At 51.3% G+C, this 18716-nt stretch overlaps 1 protein-coding gene across 3 annotated transcripts in view; it reads left to right on the forward strand.

The window, feature by feature from the left end:
- Window positions 1-15757, forward strand: part of LOC110518939 (calcium-binding mitochondrial carrier protein SCaMC-3-like) — a 34516-nt gene extending 18759 nt beyond the window's left edge. For 2 of the 3 annotated variants that reach the window (XM_036949004.1, XM_036949005.1), the window contains exons 3-11: window positions 286-373; window positions 2445-2556; window positions 3329-3487; window positions 4327-4500; window positions 5822-5935; window positions 6157-6324; window positions 7105-7252; window positions 7682-7838; window positions 14724-15757. In XM_036949004.1, coding sequence (XP_036804899.1) covers window positions 286-373; window positions 2445-2556; window positions 3329-3487; window positions 4327-4500; window positions 5822-5935; window positions 6157-6324; window positions 7105-7252; window positions 7682-7838; window positions 14724-14751 — 1148 coding nt within the window. In that variant the 3' untranslated portion in view covers window positions 14752-15757. The remainder of the gene's footprint in view (window positions 1-285; window positions 374-2444; window positions 2557-3328; window positions 3488-4326; window positions 4501-5821; window positions 5936-6156; window positions 6325-7104; window positions 7253-7681; window positions 7839-14723) is intronic. The other variant, XM_036949006.1, reaches the window with a different exon arrangement.
- The last annotated feature ends 2959 nt before the right edge of the window (window positions 15758-18716 follow it).

The raw sequence follows: 18716 nt of genomic DNA on the forward strand, positions 1-18716 counted from the left end.
TTTGTAAAGATAAATATGAACCCGTCTTACGTACGGGGCTCCAGAATCACAGGGAGATAAATGGACATCCTCTGTAGTTGTTTAACTAAAATACGCAGACGTGTGCAGACCCACATTTTGTAACTTGATACAAATATACAATATAGCCAATTTTACAAAGCTCACTGGGTTCTTGTGTTGCGTACGTACGTAAGGTATGTGAATAAAATACACACTGAGAAACACAATCAAAACACACACAGTCAAATACACACACCAACTCTGACGTGGATACTGTGTTTGCAGGTGAGATAGATGTATCAGAGATTCAGCAGTCCCTTCAAACTCTGGGAATAGCTGTGAGTCTGAAGGAGGCTGCCACCATCATGAAGAGGTCTGTACAATCTACTCTACTCATATCTACGCTATAATGATACAGTCTACTCTGGTTATATTTGTGCTGTAATTGCACAATCTAGTATGACTTTGCATTCTACAATTGGAGTTGGCGGACTACTATACTTTTATGTTTGTGAGTTTGCATGATTATTACTGTGTGTGTGTGTGTGTGTGTGTGTGTGTGTTTGCGTCGGTCCATGCAAGTGTATGTGTATGTCTTCTAGGCTTGTCTTGGTCGACCGAGAGTCGTCCTGTTCTTTTGACCAATCGATTGGTTGAAATGTTGAAACTTCTTTTTTCCATATATAGACAGACATGCCCCCTATGTGTTTGAATAAAACCAACTACATGTTGCGCTGAGCTTGTCTGATGCTTTAAGCACACTGTTTTGACTAAATAATTAAGATCCACAAATGGCTGAAGAAAGAGCCCGATGGTCACACTGTGTTAAAGTGTCTGTGTGACTGGTGCATGTTGTCTCTCTCTCCTCCCTACTGCAGAGAAAAGGCACAACAGCACAGCTGAGAGTTTATTGTCTGTCTGTGCTGAAGCTGTGACGTCATTTCAGCCGTTTAGTTTCTTACTGGTTTCTGACTGAAAAGTTCTGTTAACGAAATAATCTAATTTGTTCAGGAACAACATTTCCTATTCCCTCAACCCTTGTTCCTATTAGGAACAACATTCCCTAATCCCTCAACCCTTGTTCCTATTAGGAACAACATTCCCTAATCCCTCAACCCTTGTTCCTATTAGGAACAACATTCCCCAATCCCTCAACCCTTGCTTTCTTTACATTAAACATGTAAGCATCGCATGCATGTGACCAATAGGACCTGACCTATAGCCCATAATAATCACATCAATAAATTGGTTATAACAAACTCCAAACACAGTGACAGCAAAATGGATGCGGAGGACGTGAAAAAGAAGCTGGAAGCGGTCTAATGTTTACTGGTTGCTCAGGCGGGAAAGGGGAAGTCAGATCTGTGGAAGACATTTGACTTAGTTGTGGAGACTACAGGAGATCCAAGAAAAAAGAAGGTTTGGGAGCGAGAGCTGTGTGTTAGAGCTGTGTGTTAGAGCTGTGTGTTAGAGCTGTGTGTTTATTATGTGTGACAAACAGGTGCTGTTAGATTACAATATATTTGGTTCTGCCTGTTTGGAACAGTGTAAACAACACTAAATAACGTATAAGTAAAACCAGTCTGTTCTAACGGAAAACACTTGTAAAGCCTTTATTACAGCAAAGATTAAAAACAGACGAATCTGTGAAATTACTTTATCCAACATTTTGCCGTTGCATGAGGCTTGGTGCTCATGGAATCAGTAGGCTGTTAAACAAACACTCAAACAGGGGACAGAAGCAGGATCTGTCTTATTTCTGTAGAGACATATATGGATGATTTATAAAGCCTGGGACATTTAACAGTTAGTTAACTATCTAGTTAAATCGTTTCCTCTCTCCTCAATTTTCTTAGACAATTAGGCTCAAGGCAAAAGGGCTGTTTCATTGTCTCTGCTGCTGCCTCGGCCACAGTGTTCTCAATCCCAATATGCTGGTTAACTTGTGGTCAGGTAAAGGTGCCAATTCTACGGCTCACTGAAGATGATGTTTCAGAACCGCGGACAGCGACCGTATCCAACGCGGGGGAAAGAGCATTTGTTATGAAATAATATTCGATTTATTATTGTTGCACCATTATTTTAACATAATATAACCTATATTCAATTTCAGTATCACATGTCTTAGAGTGATGGACTGTGCCACCCCCACGGCCTCCACAATGGATTAGTCCACTGAGACAGGAGCCAATCAGACGGTGTCTTGTACAAAAACAAGATATACTAATGTGCTACTGCTGGACTAAAGAAATGTCGGTCGACCAACAGCCTGTCAACCGGAACAATCCACCAGTCCACTAAAGGGGGTCAGCCCTAGTGTGTCCGTCTGTGTGTGTGTGTGTGTGTGTGTGTGTCCGTCCGTGTGTGTGTACGTCTGTGTGTGTGTCCGTCCGTGTGTGTGTACGTGTCGTGCTATGTGTAACATTCTCTCTGTCTCTGGTCAGTATTGACAGGGATGGTAACATGACCATTGACTGGGATGAGTGGCGAGATCACTTCCTGTTCAACCCCATACACAGTCTGGAAGACATCTCTCGCTACTGGAAACACTCTCATGTGAGTCACGTACACACGCACGCACACACACACACACACACACGTATATATACACACACACACACACGCACACACACACACACACACACACACACACACACACACACACACACACACACACACACACACACACACACACACACACATATATACACACACACACACACACACACACACACACACACACACACACACACACACACACACACAGGAAACCCAGCAGAGATGTAGCCTGGATATCAGTCTGACAACTTTGTTGTTTAGTAAAACTAAGTCGAATGTCAAATGACTCTCCCTCCATCCTCCCCCCTCCCTCTCCCTCCATCCTCCCCCCTCCCTCTCCCTCCATCCTCCCCCCTCCCTCTCCCTCCATCCTCCCCCCTCCCTCTCCCTCCATCCTCCCCCCTCCCTCTTCCTCTCCCTTTCGCTCCATCCCTACCTCCCCCTCCCCTCCCTCCCTCCCCCCTACCCCTCCCTCCTCCGCTGTCCCCTCCTACCGCTCCCTCCTCCCCCCTCCATCCCTGCATCTCCCTCCTCCCCCCTCCATCCCTACCTCTCCCTCCTCCCCCTCCATCCCTACCTCTCCCTCCTCCCCCCTCCATCTCTACCTCTTCCTCCTCCCCCTCCATCCCTTCCTCTCCCTCCTCCCCCTACATTCCTTCCTCTCCCTCCTCCCCCCTCCATCCCTACCTTTCCCTTCTCCCCCTACCTGTTTCCCCTTCCCCCTCTCCCTCCTTCCCCCTCTTCCTCCTTCCCCCCTCTCTCTGTCTAGATGCTGGACATAGGAGACAACCTGACCTGTCCTGATGAGTTCTCCGAGCAGGAGAAGAAGTCAGGGTTCGTCTGGAGACAGCTGATGGCTGGAGCTATGGCAGGATCAGTCTCCCGGACCGGCACCGCCCCACTGGACCGCCTTAAAGTCTTCCTGCAGGTGAGGAGAGGAGAAGGGAAGAGAGGACAGAAGAGGAGAACAGGAATTTGGGGAGAGGAGAGAGAAGGAGAATGGAGGGTAGGAGTCTAGAGGAGAGGAAAGGAGAGGAGAGGAAAAGGGAGGAGAGGAGAGGGAAGGGGAGGAGACTAGAGGAAAGGAGAGGAGAGGGGAGGAAAAGAGAGGAGAGGGGAGGAGACTAGAAGAAAGGAGGGAAGTTAAGAGGAGAGGGGAGGAGACTAGAGGAGAGGGGAGGAAAAGAGAGGAGAGGGGAGGAGACTAGAGGAGAAGGGAGGGGAGGAGAGGAAGGTAGAGTTGAGTAGAGGGAAGGGGAGGAGACTAGAGGAAAGGAGAGGAGAGGAAGGGAGAGTTGAGTAGAGGGAAGGGGAGGAGACTAGAGGAGAGGAGAGGAGAGGAGAGGAGAGGAGAGGAGAGGAGAGGAGAGGAGAGGAGAGGAGAGGAAGGTGGTTGGTGAAATGAAGTTGCCCCTACACACTGGTCTAAGTTCAGCTTCACATGCCTCCTCTAAATTGTTGAGGTTAGGATAGGGGGACGGTAAACTGTTCCTAGATCTGGTCCTGAGGTGGAGATGTGTATTCAGCTCCCCCTGGTGGGGATGTGAAGTATCACCACTGAAAGATTCTAACTACAGAGTGGTTATCTAACTTGTGTACTGTACATCATGTGTTCATTCCAGATCACTCTGGGCTCGTAATATTATATGACATGATCGACTAGTCAGGTCTGAATAAGAGTGTCTAGAGGGTGTGTCAAAAGCAGTGTACTAAAGAGGGTGTCATTTAGGACACCCCTCCTGATACACTGTGTCTGTGTCCCCCCAGGTGCATGGCTCGACCCCGGGGAACCCTGCAGGGGCCCTTGGGGTGGGGAACATGATCAGTGGGCTGAGGGCCATGGTGAAGGAGGGGGGATTCAGTTCCTTGTGGAGGGGCAACGGGGTCAACGTCATGAAGATCGCCCCCGAGACCGCCATCAAGTTCTGGGCCTACGAACAGGTGGAGTGGAGCGGGACTGGGCGCCACAGACAACTAGACTACACTACACTACACCACACTACACTACACTACACTACCCCACACTACACCACACTACACTACACTACACCACACTACACTACACTACACTACACTACTCTACACCACACTACACTACACTACACTACCCCACACTACACCACACTACACTACACTACACTACACTACACTACACCACACCACACTACACCACACTACTCTACACTACACTACACTACACCACACCACACCATACTACACTACACTACACTACTCTACACTACACTACACTACACTACACTACACTACACTACACTACACCACACTACACCACACTACACTACTCTACACTACACTACACTACACTACACTACACTACACTACACTACACCACACTACACTACACTACACTACACTACTCTACACTACACTACTCTACACTACACCACACTACACTACACTACACCACACTACACCACACTACACTACTCTACACTACACTACACTACACTACACTACACTACACTACACTACACTACACTACACTACACCACACCACACTAGACTACACTACACTACACTACACCACACTACACTACACCACACCACACTACACTACACTACACTACACTACACTACACTACACTACAACACACTACACTACACCACACTACACTACACCACACCACACTACACTACACTACACTACACTACACTACACTACAACACACTACACTACACCACACTACACTACACCACACCACACTACACTACACCACACTACACTACACTACACTACACTACAACACACTACACTACACTACACTACACTACACTACTCTACTCTACACTACACTACACTACTCTACTCTACACTACACTACACTACACTACACACTACACTACAACACACTACACCCTCCTGTTCCTGATCTTTCTGACATCTGTCACTTTCACATCAATCATCCACTGCTCTCTCTCTCTCTGACTCTCTCTCTCTGTCTCTCTCCCCCTCTCTGTCTCTCTCCCCCTCTCTCTCTCTCTCTCTCTCTCTCTCTCTCTCTCTCTCTCTCTCTGTCTCTCTCTCTCTCTCTCTCTCTCTCTCTCTCTCTCCCGCTCTCGATCCCCCTCTCTCTCTCTCTCTCTCTCTCTCTCTCTGTCTCTCTCTCTCTCTCTCTCTCTCTCTGTGTCTCTCTCCCCCCCCCCTCTCTCTCTCTCTCTGTCTCTCTCTCTCTCTCTATCTCTCTCGCTCTCTCTCTCTCCCTCTGTCTCTCTCTCTGTCTCTCTGTCTCTCTCTCTGTAGATTAAGAGGTGGATGCGTGGCAGTAAGGAGAGGGGACCTCTGAGGGTTCATGAGAGGTTTGTAGCTGGGTCGTTAGCAGGAGCTACCGCTCAGACAGCCATCTACCCTATGGAGGTTAGAGCACACACACTCACACTCAAAAATACACATAAGCACACACATTAAAATACACATACACACACTAAAATAATGTACACACACACACAGTCAAATACACACGAAAATTTACGCATGCACTTCAGCACACACACACACTCGAAAATACACAAATTCACCTCCCTCCCTCCCCCCTCCCACCCTCCCTCCCTCCCTCCCTCCCTCCCTCCCTCCCCCAGGTCCTGAAGACTCGTCTGACCCTGGGGAAGACAGGCCAGTACACCAGTGTGTTAGACTGTGCCAGACAGATCCTCCACAGGGAGGGCATCATGGCCTTCTACAAAGGATATGTACCCAACATCATAGGCATCATACCCTACGCTGGCATTGACCTCGCCGTCTACGAGGTGTGTGTGAGGGGGAATGGGGGAGGGTGTGTGTGTGAGGGAATATATCACTGATGTATGCCTCTCTCTCTCTCTCTCACCCTCTCTCTCTTCCCTCCCTCTCTCACTCACCCTCTCTCTCTCCTCTCCCTCCCTCTCTCTCTCTCTCTCTCTCTCTCCCCTCTCTCCCCTTCTCTCTCTCCCCTCTCTCCCCTTCTCTCTCTCCCCTTCTCTCTCCCCTCTTGCTCTCTCTCCCCTCTCCTGCTCCCCTCTCTCTCCCCCTCTCTCTCATCCTCTCTCTCTCTCTCTCTCTCTCTCTACACTCATCTCTCTCCCCCTCTCTCTCTCTCTCCCATCTCTCTCTCCCTCTCCCTCTCTCTCTCTACACTCTCTCTCCCCCTCTCTCTCTCTCTACACTCCCCATCTCTCCCCCCCTCTCTCTCTCCCCATCTCTCTCCCCCTCTCTCTCTCCTCTCCCTCTCTCTCTCTACACACTCTCTCCCCCTCTCTCTCTCTCTCTCTCTCTCTACCCTCTCTCTCCCCATCTCTTTCCCCATCTCTCTCCCCATCTCTCTCTACACTCTCTCTCCCCATCTCTCTCCCCCTATCTCTCTCTCCTCTCCCTCTCTCTCTCTACACTCTCTCTCCCCCTCTCTCTCTCTCTCTCTCTCTCTACACTCTCTCTCCCCATCTCTCTCCCCATCACTCTCTACACTCTCTCTCCCCCTCTCTCTCTCCCCCCTCTCTCCCCCTCTCTCTCTCTCTCCCCTCTCTCCCCTCTCTCTACTTCCCCTCTCCCAGACTATGAAGAATGCGTGGCTAGCGAGGCACACAGATTCAGTAGACCCAGGTGTTGTGGTGTTGGTGGGGTGTGGAACCATGTCCAGTACCTGTGGTCAGCTAGCCAGTTACCCTCTGGCTCTGGTCAGAACACGCATGCAGGCACAGGGTGAGACAGGGGGAGGTGGGGGGGCAGGGCTGTGTGAGAGAGGGAGGTGGGGGGGCAGGGCTTGGGTGTGTGAGAGGGGGAGGTGGGGGGGCAGGGCTTGGGTGTGTGAGAGGGGGAGGTGGGGGGGCAGGGCTGTGTGAGAGGGGGAGGTGGGGGGGCAGGGCTGTGTGAGAGTGGGAGGTGGGGGGGCAGGGCTTGGGTGTGTGAGAGGGGGAGGTGGGGGGGCAGGGCTGTGTGAGAGGGGGAGGTGGGGGGGCAGGGCTTGGGTGTGTGAGATAAACTACATTTATCTACCTGTCACTTTTCCCCATGTGTGCATCCGCTCTCTCTTCTCTTCTCTCCCTCCCTCCTCCTCCTCTTCCTATCCTCCTCTCCCTCCCTCCTCCTCCCTCTCCTCTTCCTCTTCCTCTTCCTCCTCTCCTCCTCCAGCCTCTGTGAAGGGCGGCCCTCAGCTCTCCATGCTAGGTCTGTTCCAGAACATTGTGACCCAGGAGGGCGTGGCTGGCCTCTACCGCGGCATCGCCCCCAACTTCCTGAAAGTCATCCCCGCCGTCAGCATCTCCTACGTAGTCTATGAACACATGAGGAAAGTCCTGGGGGTGGAGAGATGCAAATGAGGAAGGAGGGGGTGGAGAGATGCAGATGAGGAAGGAGGGGGTGGAGAGATGCAGATGAGGAAGGAGGGGGGTGGAGAGATGCAGATGAGGAAGGAGGGGGTGGAGAGATGCAGATGAGGAAGGAGGGGGTGGAGAGATGCAGATGAGGAAGGAGGGGGTGGAGAGATGCAGATGAGGAAGGAGGGGGGTGGAGAGATGCAGATGAGGAAGGAGGGGGGTGGAGAGATGCAGATGAGGAAGGAGGGGTGGAGAGATGCAGATGAGGAAGGAGGGGGTGGAGAGATGCAGATGAGGAAGGAGGGGGGGTGGAGAGATGCAGATGAGGAAGGAGGGGGTGGAGAGATGCAGATGAGGAAGGAGGGGGGGTGGAGAGATGCAGATGAGGAAGGAGGGGGGGTGGAGAGATGCAGATGAGGAAGGTGGGGGGGTGGAGAGATGCAGATGAGGAAGGAGGGGGTGGAGAGATGCAGATGAGGAAGGTGGGGGGGTGGAGAGATGCAGATGAGGAAGGTGGGGGGGTGGAGAGATGCAGATGAGGAAGGAGGGGGGGGTGGGTGGAGAGATGCAGATGAGGAAGGAGGGGGGGTGGAGAGATGCAGATGAGGAAGGTGGGGGGGTGGAGAGATGCAGATGAGGAAGGAGGGGGGGGGTGGATAGATACAGATGAGGAAGGATGGGGGGTGGAGAGATGCAGATGAGGAAGGAGGAGGGGGTGGAGAGATGGAGATGAGGGAGGAGGAGGGGGGGTGGAGAGACACAGATGAGGAAGGAGGGAGGGTGGAGAGATGCAGATGAGGAAGGAGGGGGTGGAGAGATGCAGATGAGGAAGGAGGGGGTGGAGAGATGCAGATGAGGAAGGAGGGGGGTGGAGAGATGCAGATGAGGAAGGAGGGGGTGGAGAGATGCAGATGAGGAAGGAGGGGGTGGAGAGATGCAGATGAGGAAGGAGGGGGTGGAGAGATGCAGATGAGGAAGGAGGGGGGTGGAGAGATGCAGATGAGGAAGGAGGGGGGTGGAGAGATGCAGATGAGGAAGGAGGGGGGTGGAGAGATGCAGATGAGGAAGGAGGGGGTGGAGAGATGCAGATGAGGAAGGAGGGGGTGGAGAGATGCAGATGAGGAAGGAGGGGGTGGAGAGATGCAGATGAGGACGGAGGGGGGTGGAGAGATGCAGATGAGGAAGGAGGGGGGTGGAGAGATGCAGATGAGGAAGGAGGGGTGGAGAGATGCAGATGAGGAAGGAGGGGGTGGAGAGATGCAGATGAGGAAGGAGGGGGGGTGGAGAGATGCAGATGAGGAAGGAGGGGGTGGAGAGATGCAGATGAGGAAGGAGGGGGGGTGGAGAGATGCAGATGAGGAAGGAGGGGGGGTGGAGAGATGCAGATGAGGAAGGTGGGGGGGTGGAGAGATGCAGATGAGGAAGGAGGGGGTGGAGAGATGCAGATGAGGAAGGTGGGGGGGTGGAGAGATGCAGATGAGGAAGGTGGGGGGGTGGAGAGATGCAGATGAGGAAGGAGCGGGGGTGGGTGGAGAGATGCAGATGAGGAAGGAGGGGGGGTGGAGAGATGCAGATGAGGAAGGTGGGGGGGTGGAGAGATGCAGATGAGGAAGGAGGGGGGGTGGGTGGAGATATGCAGATGAGGAAGGAGGGGGGTGGAGAGATGCAGATGAGGAAGGAGGGGGGGTGGGTGGAGAGATGCAGATGAGGAAGGAGGGGGGGTGGAGAGATGCAGATGAAGGAGGTGGGGGGGTGGAGAGATGCAGATGAGGAAGGAGGAGGGGTGGAGAGATGCAGATGAGGAAGGAGGGGGGGTGGGTGGAGAGATGCAGATGAGGAAGGAGGAGGGGTGGAGAGATGCAGATGAGGAAGGTGGGGGGGTGGAGAGATGCAGATGAGGAAGGAGGGTGGGTGGAGAGATACAGATGAGGAAGGAGGGGGTGGAGAGATACAGATGAGGAAGGAGGAGGGGTGGAGAGATGCAGATGAGGAAGGAGGAGGGGTGGAGAGATGCAGATGAGGAAGGAGGGGGGGTGGGTGGAGAGATGCAGATGAGGAAGGAGGGTGGGTGGAGAGATACAGATGAGGAAGGAGGGGGTGGAGGGATACAGATGAGGAAGGAGGAGGGGTGGAGAGATGCAGATGAGGAAGGAGGAGGGGTGGAGAGATGCAGATGAGGAAGGAGGGGGGGTGGGTGGAGAGATGCAGATGAGGAAGGAGGGGGTGGAGAGATGCAGATGAGGAAGGATGAGGGGTGGAGAGATGCAGATGAGGAAGGAGGAGGGGTGGAGAGATGCAGATGAGGAAGGAGGAGGGGTGGAGAGATGCAGATGAGGAAGGAGGAGGGGTGGAGAGATGCAGATGAGGAAGGAGGGGGGGTGGGTGGAGAGATGCAGATGAGGAAGGAGGGGGTGGAGAGATGCAGATGAGGAAGGAGGGGGGGGGTGGAGAGCTGCAGATGAGGAAGGAGGGGGGGTGGAGAGATGCAGATGAGGAAGGAGGAGGGGTGGAGAGATGCAGATGAGGAAGGAGGAGGGGTGGAGAGATGCAGATGAGGAAGGAGGGGGGGTGGGTGGAGAGATGCAGATGAGGAAGGAGGAGGGGTGGAGAGATGCAGATGAGGAAGGTGGGGGGGTGGAGAGATGCAGATGAGGAAGGAGGAGGGGTGGAGAGATACAGATGAGGAAGGATGGGGGGTGGAGAGATGCAGATGAGGAAGGAGGAGGGGGGTGGAGAGATACAGATGAGGAAGGATGGGGGGTGGAGAGATGCAGATGAGGAAGGAGGAGGGGGTGGAGAGATGGAGATGAGGGAGGAGGAGGGGGGGTGGAGAGACACAGATGAGGAAGGAGGGAGGGTGGAGAGATGCAGATGAGGAAGGAGGGGGGGTGGAGAGATACAGATGAGGAAGGAGGAGGGGGGGTGGAGAGATACAGATGAGGAAGGTGGGGGGAGATACAGATGAGGAAGGAGGGAGGGTGGAGAGATGCAGATGAGGAAGGAGGGGCGGTGGAGAGATACAGATGAGGAAGGAGGAGGGGGGGTGGAGAGATACAGATGAGGAAGGAGGAGGGGGGGTGGAGAGATACAGATGAGGAAGGAGGAGGGGGGGTGGAGAGATACAGATGAGGAAGGAGGAGGGGGGGTGGAGAGATACAGATGAGGAAGGAGGAGGGTGGAGAGATACAGATGAGGAAGGAGGTGGTGGAGAGATACAGATGAGGAAGGGGGGGTGGAGAGATGCAGATGAGGGACGAGGGGGGGTGGAGAGAGGGAGGAAGAGAGATATCATAGATGCCTTGGAGAGAATAAGATGAAAGAAGAAGGGAAAGAGAGGGAGGGAGGGAGGGAGATGCTGGAGGGAGGGAGAGAGATGCTGGAGGGAGGGATCGTAGATGCATTTGAGTGGGGGAGAGAATGAGGTGAGAGAGAGAGAGGGATGGAGACGAGACAGACCAGTGTGTGGCAGCTATGGGCTTGTTGCAGGACCACACCTAAAGACACAGTGAGAGGAGACGGAGGGAGGGAGGGATGGAGATGAGTCAGACCAGTGTGTGTGGCAGCTATGGGCTTGTTGCAGGACCACACCTAAAGACACAGTGAGAGGAGACGGAGGGAGGGAGGGATGGAGACGAGACAGACCAGTGTGTGGCAGCTATGGGCTTGTTGCAGGACCACACCTAAAGACACAGTGAGAGGAGACGGAGGGAGGGAGGGATGGAGATGAGACAGACCAGTGTGTGGCAGCTATGGGCTTGTTGCAGGACCACACCTAAAGACACAGTGAGAGGAGGCAGAGGGAGGGAGGGATGGAGATGAGACAGACCAGTATGTGGCAGCTATGGGCTTGTTGCAGGACCACACCTAAAGACACAGTGAGAGGAGACGGAGGGAGGGAGGGATGGAGATGAGACAGACCAGTGTGTGTGGCAGCTATGGGCTTGTTGCAGGACCACACCTAAAGACACAGTGAGAGGAGACGGAGGGAGGGAGGGATGGAGATGAGACAGACCAGTATGTGACAGCTATGGGCTTGTTGCAGGACCACACCTAAAGACACAGTGAGAGGAGGCGGAGGGAGGGAGGGATGGAGATGAGACAGACCAGTGTGTGGCAGCTATGGGCTTGTTGCAGGACCACACCTAAAGACACAGTGAGAGGAGGCGGAGGGAGGGAGGGATGGAGACGAGACAGACCAGTGTGTGGCAGCTATGGGCTTGTTGCAGGACCACACCTAAAGACACAGTGAGAGGAGGCGGAGGGAGGGAGGGATGGAGACGAGACAGACCAGTGTGTGGCAGCTATGGGCTTGTTGCAGGACCACACCTAAAGACACAGTGAGAGGAGGCGGAGGGAGGGAGGGATGGAGACGAGACAGACCAGTGTGTGGCAGCTATGGGCTTGTTGCAGGACCACACCTAAAGACACAGTGAGAGGAGACGGAGGGAGGGAGGGATGGAGATGAGACAGACCAGTATGTGGCAGCTATGGGCTTGTTGCAGGACCACACCTAAAGACACAGTGAGAGGAGACGGAGGGAGGGAGGGATGGAGATGAGACAGACCAGTGTGTGTGGCAGCTATGGGCTTGTTGCAGGACCACACCTAAAGACACAGTGAGAGGAGACGGAGGGAGGGAGGGATGGAGATGAGACAGACCAGTATGTGACAGCTATGGGCTTGTTGCAGGACCACACCTAAAGACACAGTGAGAGGAGGCGGAGGGAGGGAGGGATGGAGATGAGACAGACCAGTGTGTGGCAGCTATGGGCTTGTTGCAGGACCACACCTAAAGACACAGTGAGAGGAGGCGGAGGGAGGGAGGGATGGAGACGAGACAGACCAGTGTGTGGCAGCTATGGGCTTGTTGCAGGACCACACCTAAAGACACAGTGAGAGGAGGCGGAGGGAGGGAGGGATGGAGACGAGACAGACCAGTGTGTGGCAGCTATGGGCTTGTTGCAGGACCACACCTAAAGACACAGTGAGAGGAGGCGGAGGGAGGGAGGGATGGAGACGAGACAGACCAGTGTGTGGCAGCTATGGGCTTGTTGCAGGACCACACCTAAAGACACAGTGAGAGGAGACGGAGGGAGGGAGGGATGGAGATGAGACAGACCAGTGTGTGGCAGCTATGGGCTTGTTGCAGGACCACACCTAAAGACACAGTGAGAGGAGACGGAGGGAGGGAGGGATGGAGATGAGACAGACCAGTGTGTGGCAGCTATGGGCTTGTTGCAGGACCACACCTAAAGACACAGTGAGAGGAGGCGGAGGGAGGGAGGGATGGAGACGAGACAGACCAGTGTGTGGCAGCTATGGGCTTGTTGCAGGACCACACCTAAAGACACAGTGAGAGGAGACGGAGGGAGGGAGGGATGGAGATGAGTCAGACCAGTGTGTGTGGCAGCTATGGGCTTGTTGCAGGACCACACCTAAAGACACAGTGAGAGGAGACGGAGGGAGGGAGGGATGGAGACGAGACAGACCAGTGTGTGGCAGCTATGGGCTTGTTGCAGGACCACACCTAAAGACACAGTGAGAGGAGACGGAGGGAGGGAGGGATGGAGATGAGACAGACCAGTGTGTGGCAGCTATGGGCTTGTTGCAGGACCACACCTAAAGACACAGTGAGAGGAGGCAGAGGGAGGGAGGGATGGAGATGAGACAGACCAGTATGTGGCAGCTATGGGCTTGTTGCAGGACCACACCTAAAGACACAGTGAGAGGAGACGGAGGGAGGGAGGGATGGAGATGAGACAGACCAGTATGTGACAGCTATGGGCTTGTTGCAGGACCACACCTAAAGACACAGTGAGAGGAGGCGGAGGGAGGGAGGGATGGAGATGAGACAGACCAGTGTGTGGCAGCTATGGGCTTGTTGCAGGACCACACCTAAAGACACAGTGAGAGGAGGCGGAGGGAGGGAGGGATGGAGACGAGACAGACCAGTGTGTGGCAGCTATGGGCTTGTTGCAGGACCACACCTAAAGACACAGTGAGAGGAGGCGGAGGGAGGGAGGGATGGAGACGAGACAGACCAGTGTGTGGCAGCTATGGGCTTGTTGCAGGACCACACCTAAAGACACAGTGAGAGGAGGCGGAGGGAGGGAGGGATGGAGATGAGACAGACCAGTGTGTGGCAGCTATGGGCTTGTTGCAGGACCACACCTAAAGACACAGTGAGAGGAGGCGGAGGGAGGGAGGGATGGAGACGAGACAGACCAGTGTGTGGCAGCTATGGGCTTGTTGCAGGACCACACCTAAAGACACAGTGAGAGGAGGCGGAGGGAGGGAGGGATGGAGACGAGACAGACCAGTGTGTGGCAGCTTTGGGCTTGTTGCAGGACCACACCTAAAGACACAGTGAGAGGAGACGGAGGGAGGGAGGGATGGAGATGAGACAGACCAGTGTGTGGCAGCTATGGGCTTGTTGCAGGACCACACCTAAAGACACAGTGAGAGGAGGCGGAGGGAGGGAACAAAGGAGGGAGAGAGAGAAAGGGAGGAATGAATCAAATAACAGAGAGAGATCTCAGGTCCTGCACCCAAGTGATGTCTAACCGTGTGGAAGCTTTGTGGTTGCAAGTGTCAACATGGTTTCTATGACAACACGTGTGACGTTTTACTCGGCCTGCGCTGCATGTGGAGGTGTTTCTGGTTTTGAAAACTAGCCGACTAGCTTCTCGACTACTGGGTTGGGCTTTTCTCTCTCTGCATTAACAACGGGCGAGGACGTGTTTGACAACTAACGGTGCTTCAAGACTTTGACCAAAAACAAAACCCTTTACCATTTCACTACTGACAACGCCTCAAGAGAAGGATCACAATATGACCTTTTCCCCCATGAATCTTTAGGTGGAGAATAGAGAAATCTCTGGGATAGGATGACACCATCTCCATGTTGTGTGGTTGGTTGGTCCTGAAGAAGGAAGGGATACGCCACTGGAACCTTGGAACCACCAGGACTTCTAGAACTTTTCATATTGGAACCACCAGGACTTCTAGAACTTTTCATATTGGAACCACCAGGGCTTCTAGAACTTTTCATATTGGAACCACCAGGACTTCTAGAACTGTTCATATTGGAACCACCAGGACTTCTAGAACTGTTCATATTGGAACCACCAGGACTTCTAGAACTTTTCATATTGGAACCATGGTGACTTGAGAACTTTTCACAATGAAAAAAGGACCAGTAGCAATCTACCTGCCATGACTCATCGTAGGTGGAAGAAGAGGATGAGGAAGAGGAGAAGACGAGGTGTCGAAGTCTTTCTTTCGATGATCTGAAAAGATTGGGATGTGCTTGTGGACACAGGATTTAAATAAACCTCTGCCTACGAGATTATTTTAAATTATAATGCTGTAAGGACATTTTAGACAGCTGGATGAGAAACAAGCACATTAAACCTTGTACTGTATTTAGGGTTGCAAAATTTCAGGAACTTTCCCCAAATTCCCTGATTTTCCAGAAATCCTGGTTGGAATTTTTCTGGAATCAGACAGAAATAAGCACAACATCCATAATCCTCCAACCTGGGAATTTGGGGGGAAATGACTGGATTTTGCAAAACCTTATATTGAAACTTGAGTTTTTTTCTGAATCCCAGTTACTGTGGTACGTTTCAACAAAGAGTTTTATCAAGAGTTTTATCAAAGTGCGTAAATAGTTAGAGATGCATGGTTTAATCAAGTGCTAAAGCCAATAGAACACAGACACGCGCTGATGTCATCACGATGATGATACGACTCAGAGGTGGTCCCCCTTTTACGTGTGTGTCAGTGTGTGTGTGTGTGTGTGTGTGTGTGTGTGTGTGTGTGTGTACAGCGAGTAGGTGTGATTTTTGTCTCACAAAAAAATATGATAAAACTCCAGAATGCCAAATCAACCAAACTGCCAAGACTGTGTTATTCTTCCCTCTTCTGAATAACTTCCATATTACCATTGTGTATTTATTTAGTTGGTTTATGTGTATGAGGTTATATCATAACAAGGACTTCAATATGAGCCCAATGACTTCACTATGAGTCCAATGACTTCAATATGAGTCCAATGACTTCACTATGAGTCCAATGACTTCACTATGAGTCCTTCACTATGAGTCCAATGACTTCACTATGAGTCCAATGACTTCACTATGAGTCCAATGACTTCACTATGAGTCCTTCACTATGAGTCCAATGACTTCACTATGAGTCCTTCACTATGAGTCCAATGACTGCAATATTAGTCCAATGACTTCACTATGAGTCCAATGACTTCACTATGAGTCCAATGACTTCAATATGAGTCCAATGACTTCACTATGAGTCCAATGACTTCACTATGAGTCCAATGACTGCAATATTAGTCCAATGACTTCACTATGAGTCCAATGACTGCAATATGAGTCCAATGACTTGGACATGTTCATGATTATTACTTGTGAGGTGATTTTTGAGTTGAAGCCTGTGGATGCGGCCCAAATAGCATCCTATTCGGTGCACTAAAACGTAGTGCACTATTTTTATTAGGGGTAGGGTGCCATTTGTGCAGCCTACTAGTTGGGGGGTTCTGTTCTGAGTATTGTGAATGGGGGGGTTCTGTTCTGAGTATTGTGAATGGGGGTTCTGTTCTGAGTGTTGTGAATGGGGGTTCTGTTCTGAGTATTGTGAATGGGGGGGTTCTGTTCTGAGTATTGTGAATGGGGGGGTTCTGTTCTGAGTATTGTGAATGGAGGGGTTCTGTTCTGAGTATTGTGAATGGGGGGGTTCTGTTCTGAGTGTTGTGAATGGGGGTTCTGTTCTGAGTATTGTGAATGGGGGGGTTCTGTTCTGAGTATTGTGAATGGGGGGGTTCTGTTCTGAGTATTGTGAATGGGGGGGTTCTGTTCTGAGTATTGTGAATGGGGGGGTTCTGTTCTGAGTATTGTGAATGGGGGTTCTGTTCTGAGTATTGTGAATGGGGGTTCTGTTCTGAGTATTGTGAATGGGGGGTTCTGTTCTGAGTATTGTGAATGGGGGGGTTCTGTTCTGAGTATTGTGAATAGGGGTTCTGTTCGGAGTATTGTGAATGGTGGGGTTCTGTTCTGAGTATTGTGAATGGGGTGTTTTGTTCTAAGTATTGTGAATAGGGGGTTCTGTTCTGAGTATTGTGAATGGGGGGGTTCTGTTCTAAGTATTGTGAATAGGGGGTTCTGTTCTAAGTATTGTGAATAGGGGGTTCTGTTCTGAGTATTGTGAATGGGGGGGTTCTGTTCGGAGTATTGTGAATGGGGGGGTTCTGTTCTGAGTATTGTGAATGGGGGTTCTGTTCGGAGTATTGTGAATGGGGGGTTCTGTTCTGAATGTTGTGAATGGTGGGGTTCTGTTCTGAGTATTGTGAATGGGGGTTCTGTTCTGAGTATTGTGAATGGGGGGGTTCTGTTCTGAGTATTGTGAATGGGGGGGTTCTGTTCTGAGTGTTGTGAATGGAGGGGTTCTGTTCTGAGTATTGTGAATGGTAGGTTCTGTTCTGAGTATTGTGAATGGGGGGGGGGTTCTGTTCTGAGTATTGTGAATGGGGGTGGTTCTGTTCTGAGTATTGTGAATGGGGGGATTCTGTTCTGAGTATTGTGAATGGGGGACATCTGCCATGCACAAGAGAGCCTTGATCTAAAGTAATGCCATGGTGCTCTTTCATCAGAAGAAAAGTACTGGTAGTTTGAAGTTGCTGTTGGTGTGGTGTCATTATGTATGAAAATATATATTGTGATATTACTGTTATGTCCCAAATTGCCCAAATAGTGCACTTCTTTAGACCAGAGACCATCCCCCTATATTATTATTTTAATTGAACTAGGCAAGTCAGTTAAGAACAAATTATGTTTTTACAGTGACGGCCTACCCCGGCCAAACCCTCTCCTAACCTGGACAACGCTAGCCAATTGTGCACCTCCCTATGGGACTCCCGATCACAGCCGGTTGTGATACAGCCCAGGATTGAACCAGGGTCTGTAGTGACATCTCTAGCACTGAGATTCAGTGCCTAAGACCCCTGCGCCACTCGGGACCACAAAATATATAGTTACCTACTTTAGACCAGAGACCATTCACACCATATAGTACACTACTTTAGACCATAGATCATTCCCCCTATATAGTACACTACTTTAGACCATTCATCCTATAGAGTGAACTACTTTAGACCAGAGACCATTCACCCTATATAGTACACTACTTTAGACCATTCACCCTATATAGTACAATACTTTAGACCATAAGACCATTCCCCCTATATAGTACACTACTTGACCATTCCTCTGGTCAAAATGTGTGCACTATATGGGAAATAGGGTGCTATTTGGGACACTAAAATTGGACAGTGGTATATGTCTATCAGCTAACATAAGTAGCTAGGTCACTAATATTTAAATGGTATGGCTGAATGCTGTTAGCCTGGGTGCTAGTCTGGTTCAGCTCTCTTGCCAACTCCTTATGGAATTGTCACGCTATTTGGCTTGACAACGGAGTAGGCAAAATCACAACAGATCTGGGACCAGGCTAATATTTATAGCAAAGGTACCAAAAACAAAGTCAAAGTTTCCGCTTTGTTGCTTTCATCTGTGTTTTCGACTTTTGAGATAGCGCAAGGTTGATTGATAGTGAGTGTTTTACGAGCTGAAAGAGCTCATTGTTGCCCCCAAATGGGTATTGGTCGTTACAAACATCAATCAATAATGGAAAGGTTGTTTCTGTAAGCACATTGGTCAACTTGACCATTCTTCAAACTCCGATTGGCTCTTCAAAAAGCGCCTACAGATGATTGGTCGAAGCTGAACTGTCAATCAAGTATCTCCCTGCCCTGGTCAATAGGGCCTAGGTTCGAGG

The sequence above is a fragment of the Oncorhynchus mykiss genome, chromosome 17, assembly GCF_013265735.2.
Source record: "Oncorhynchus mykiss isolate Arlee chromosome 17, USDA_OmykA_1.1, whole genome shotgun sequence".
Classification (NCBI taxonomy): Eukaryota; Metazoa; Chordata; class Actinopteri; order Salmoniformes; family Salmonidae; genus Oncorhynchus; species Oncorhynchus mykiss.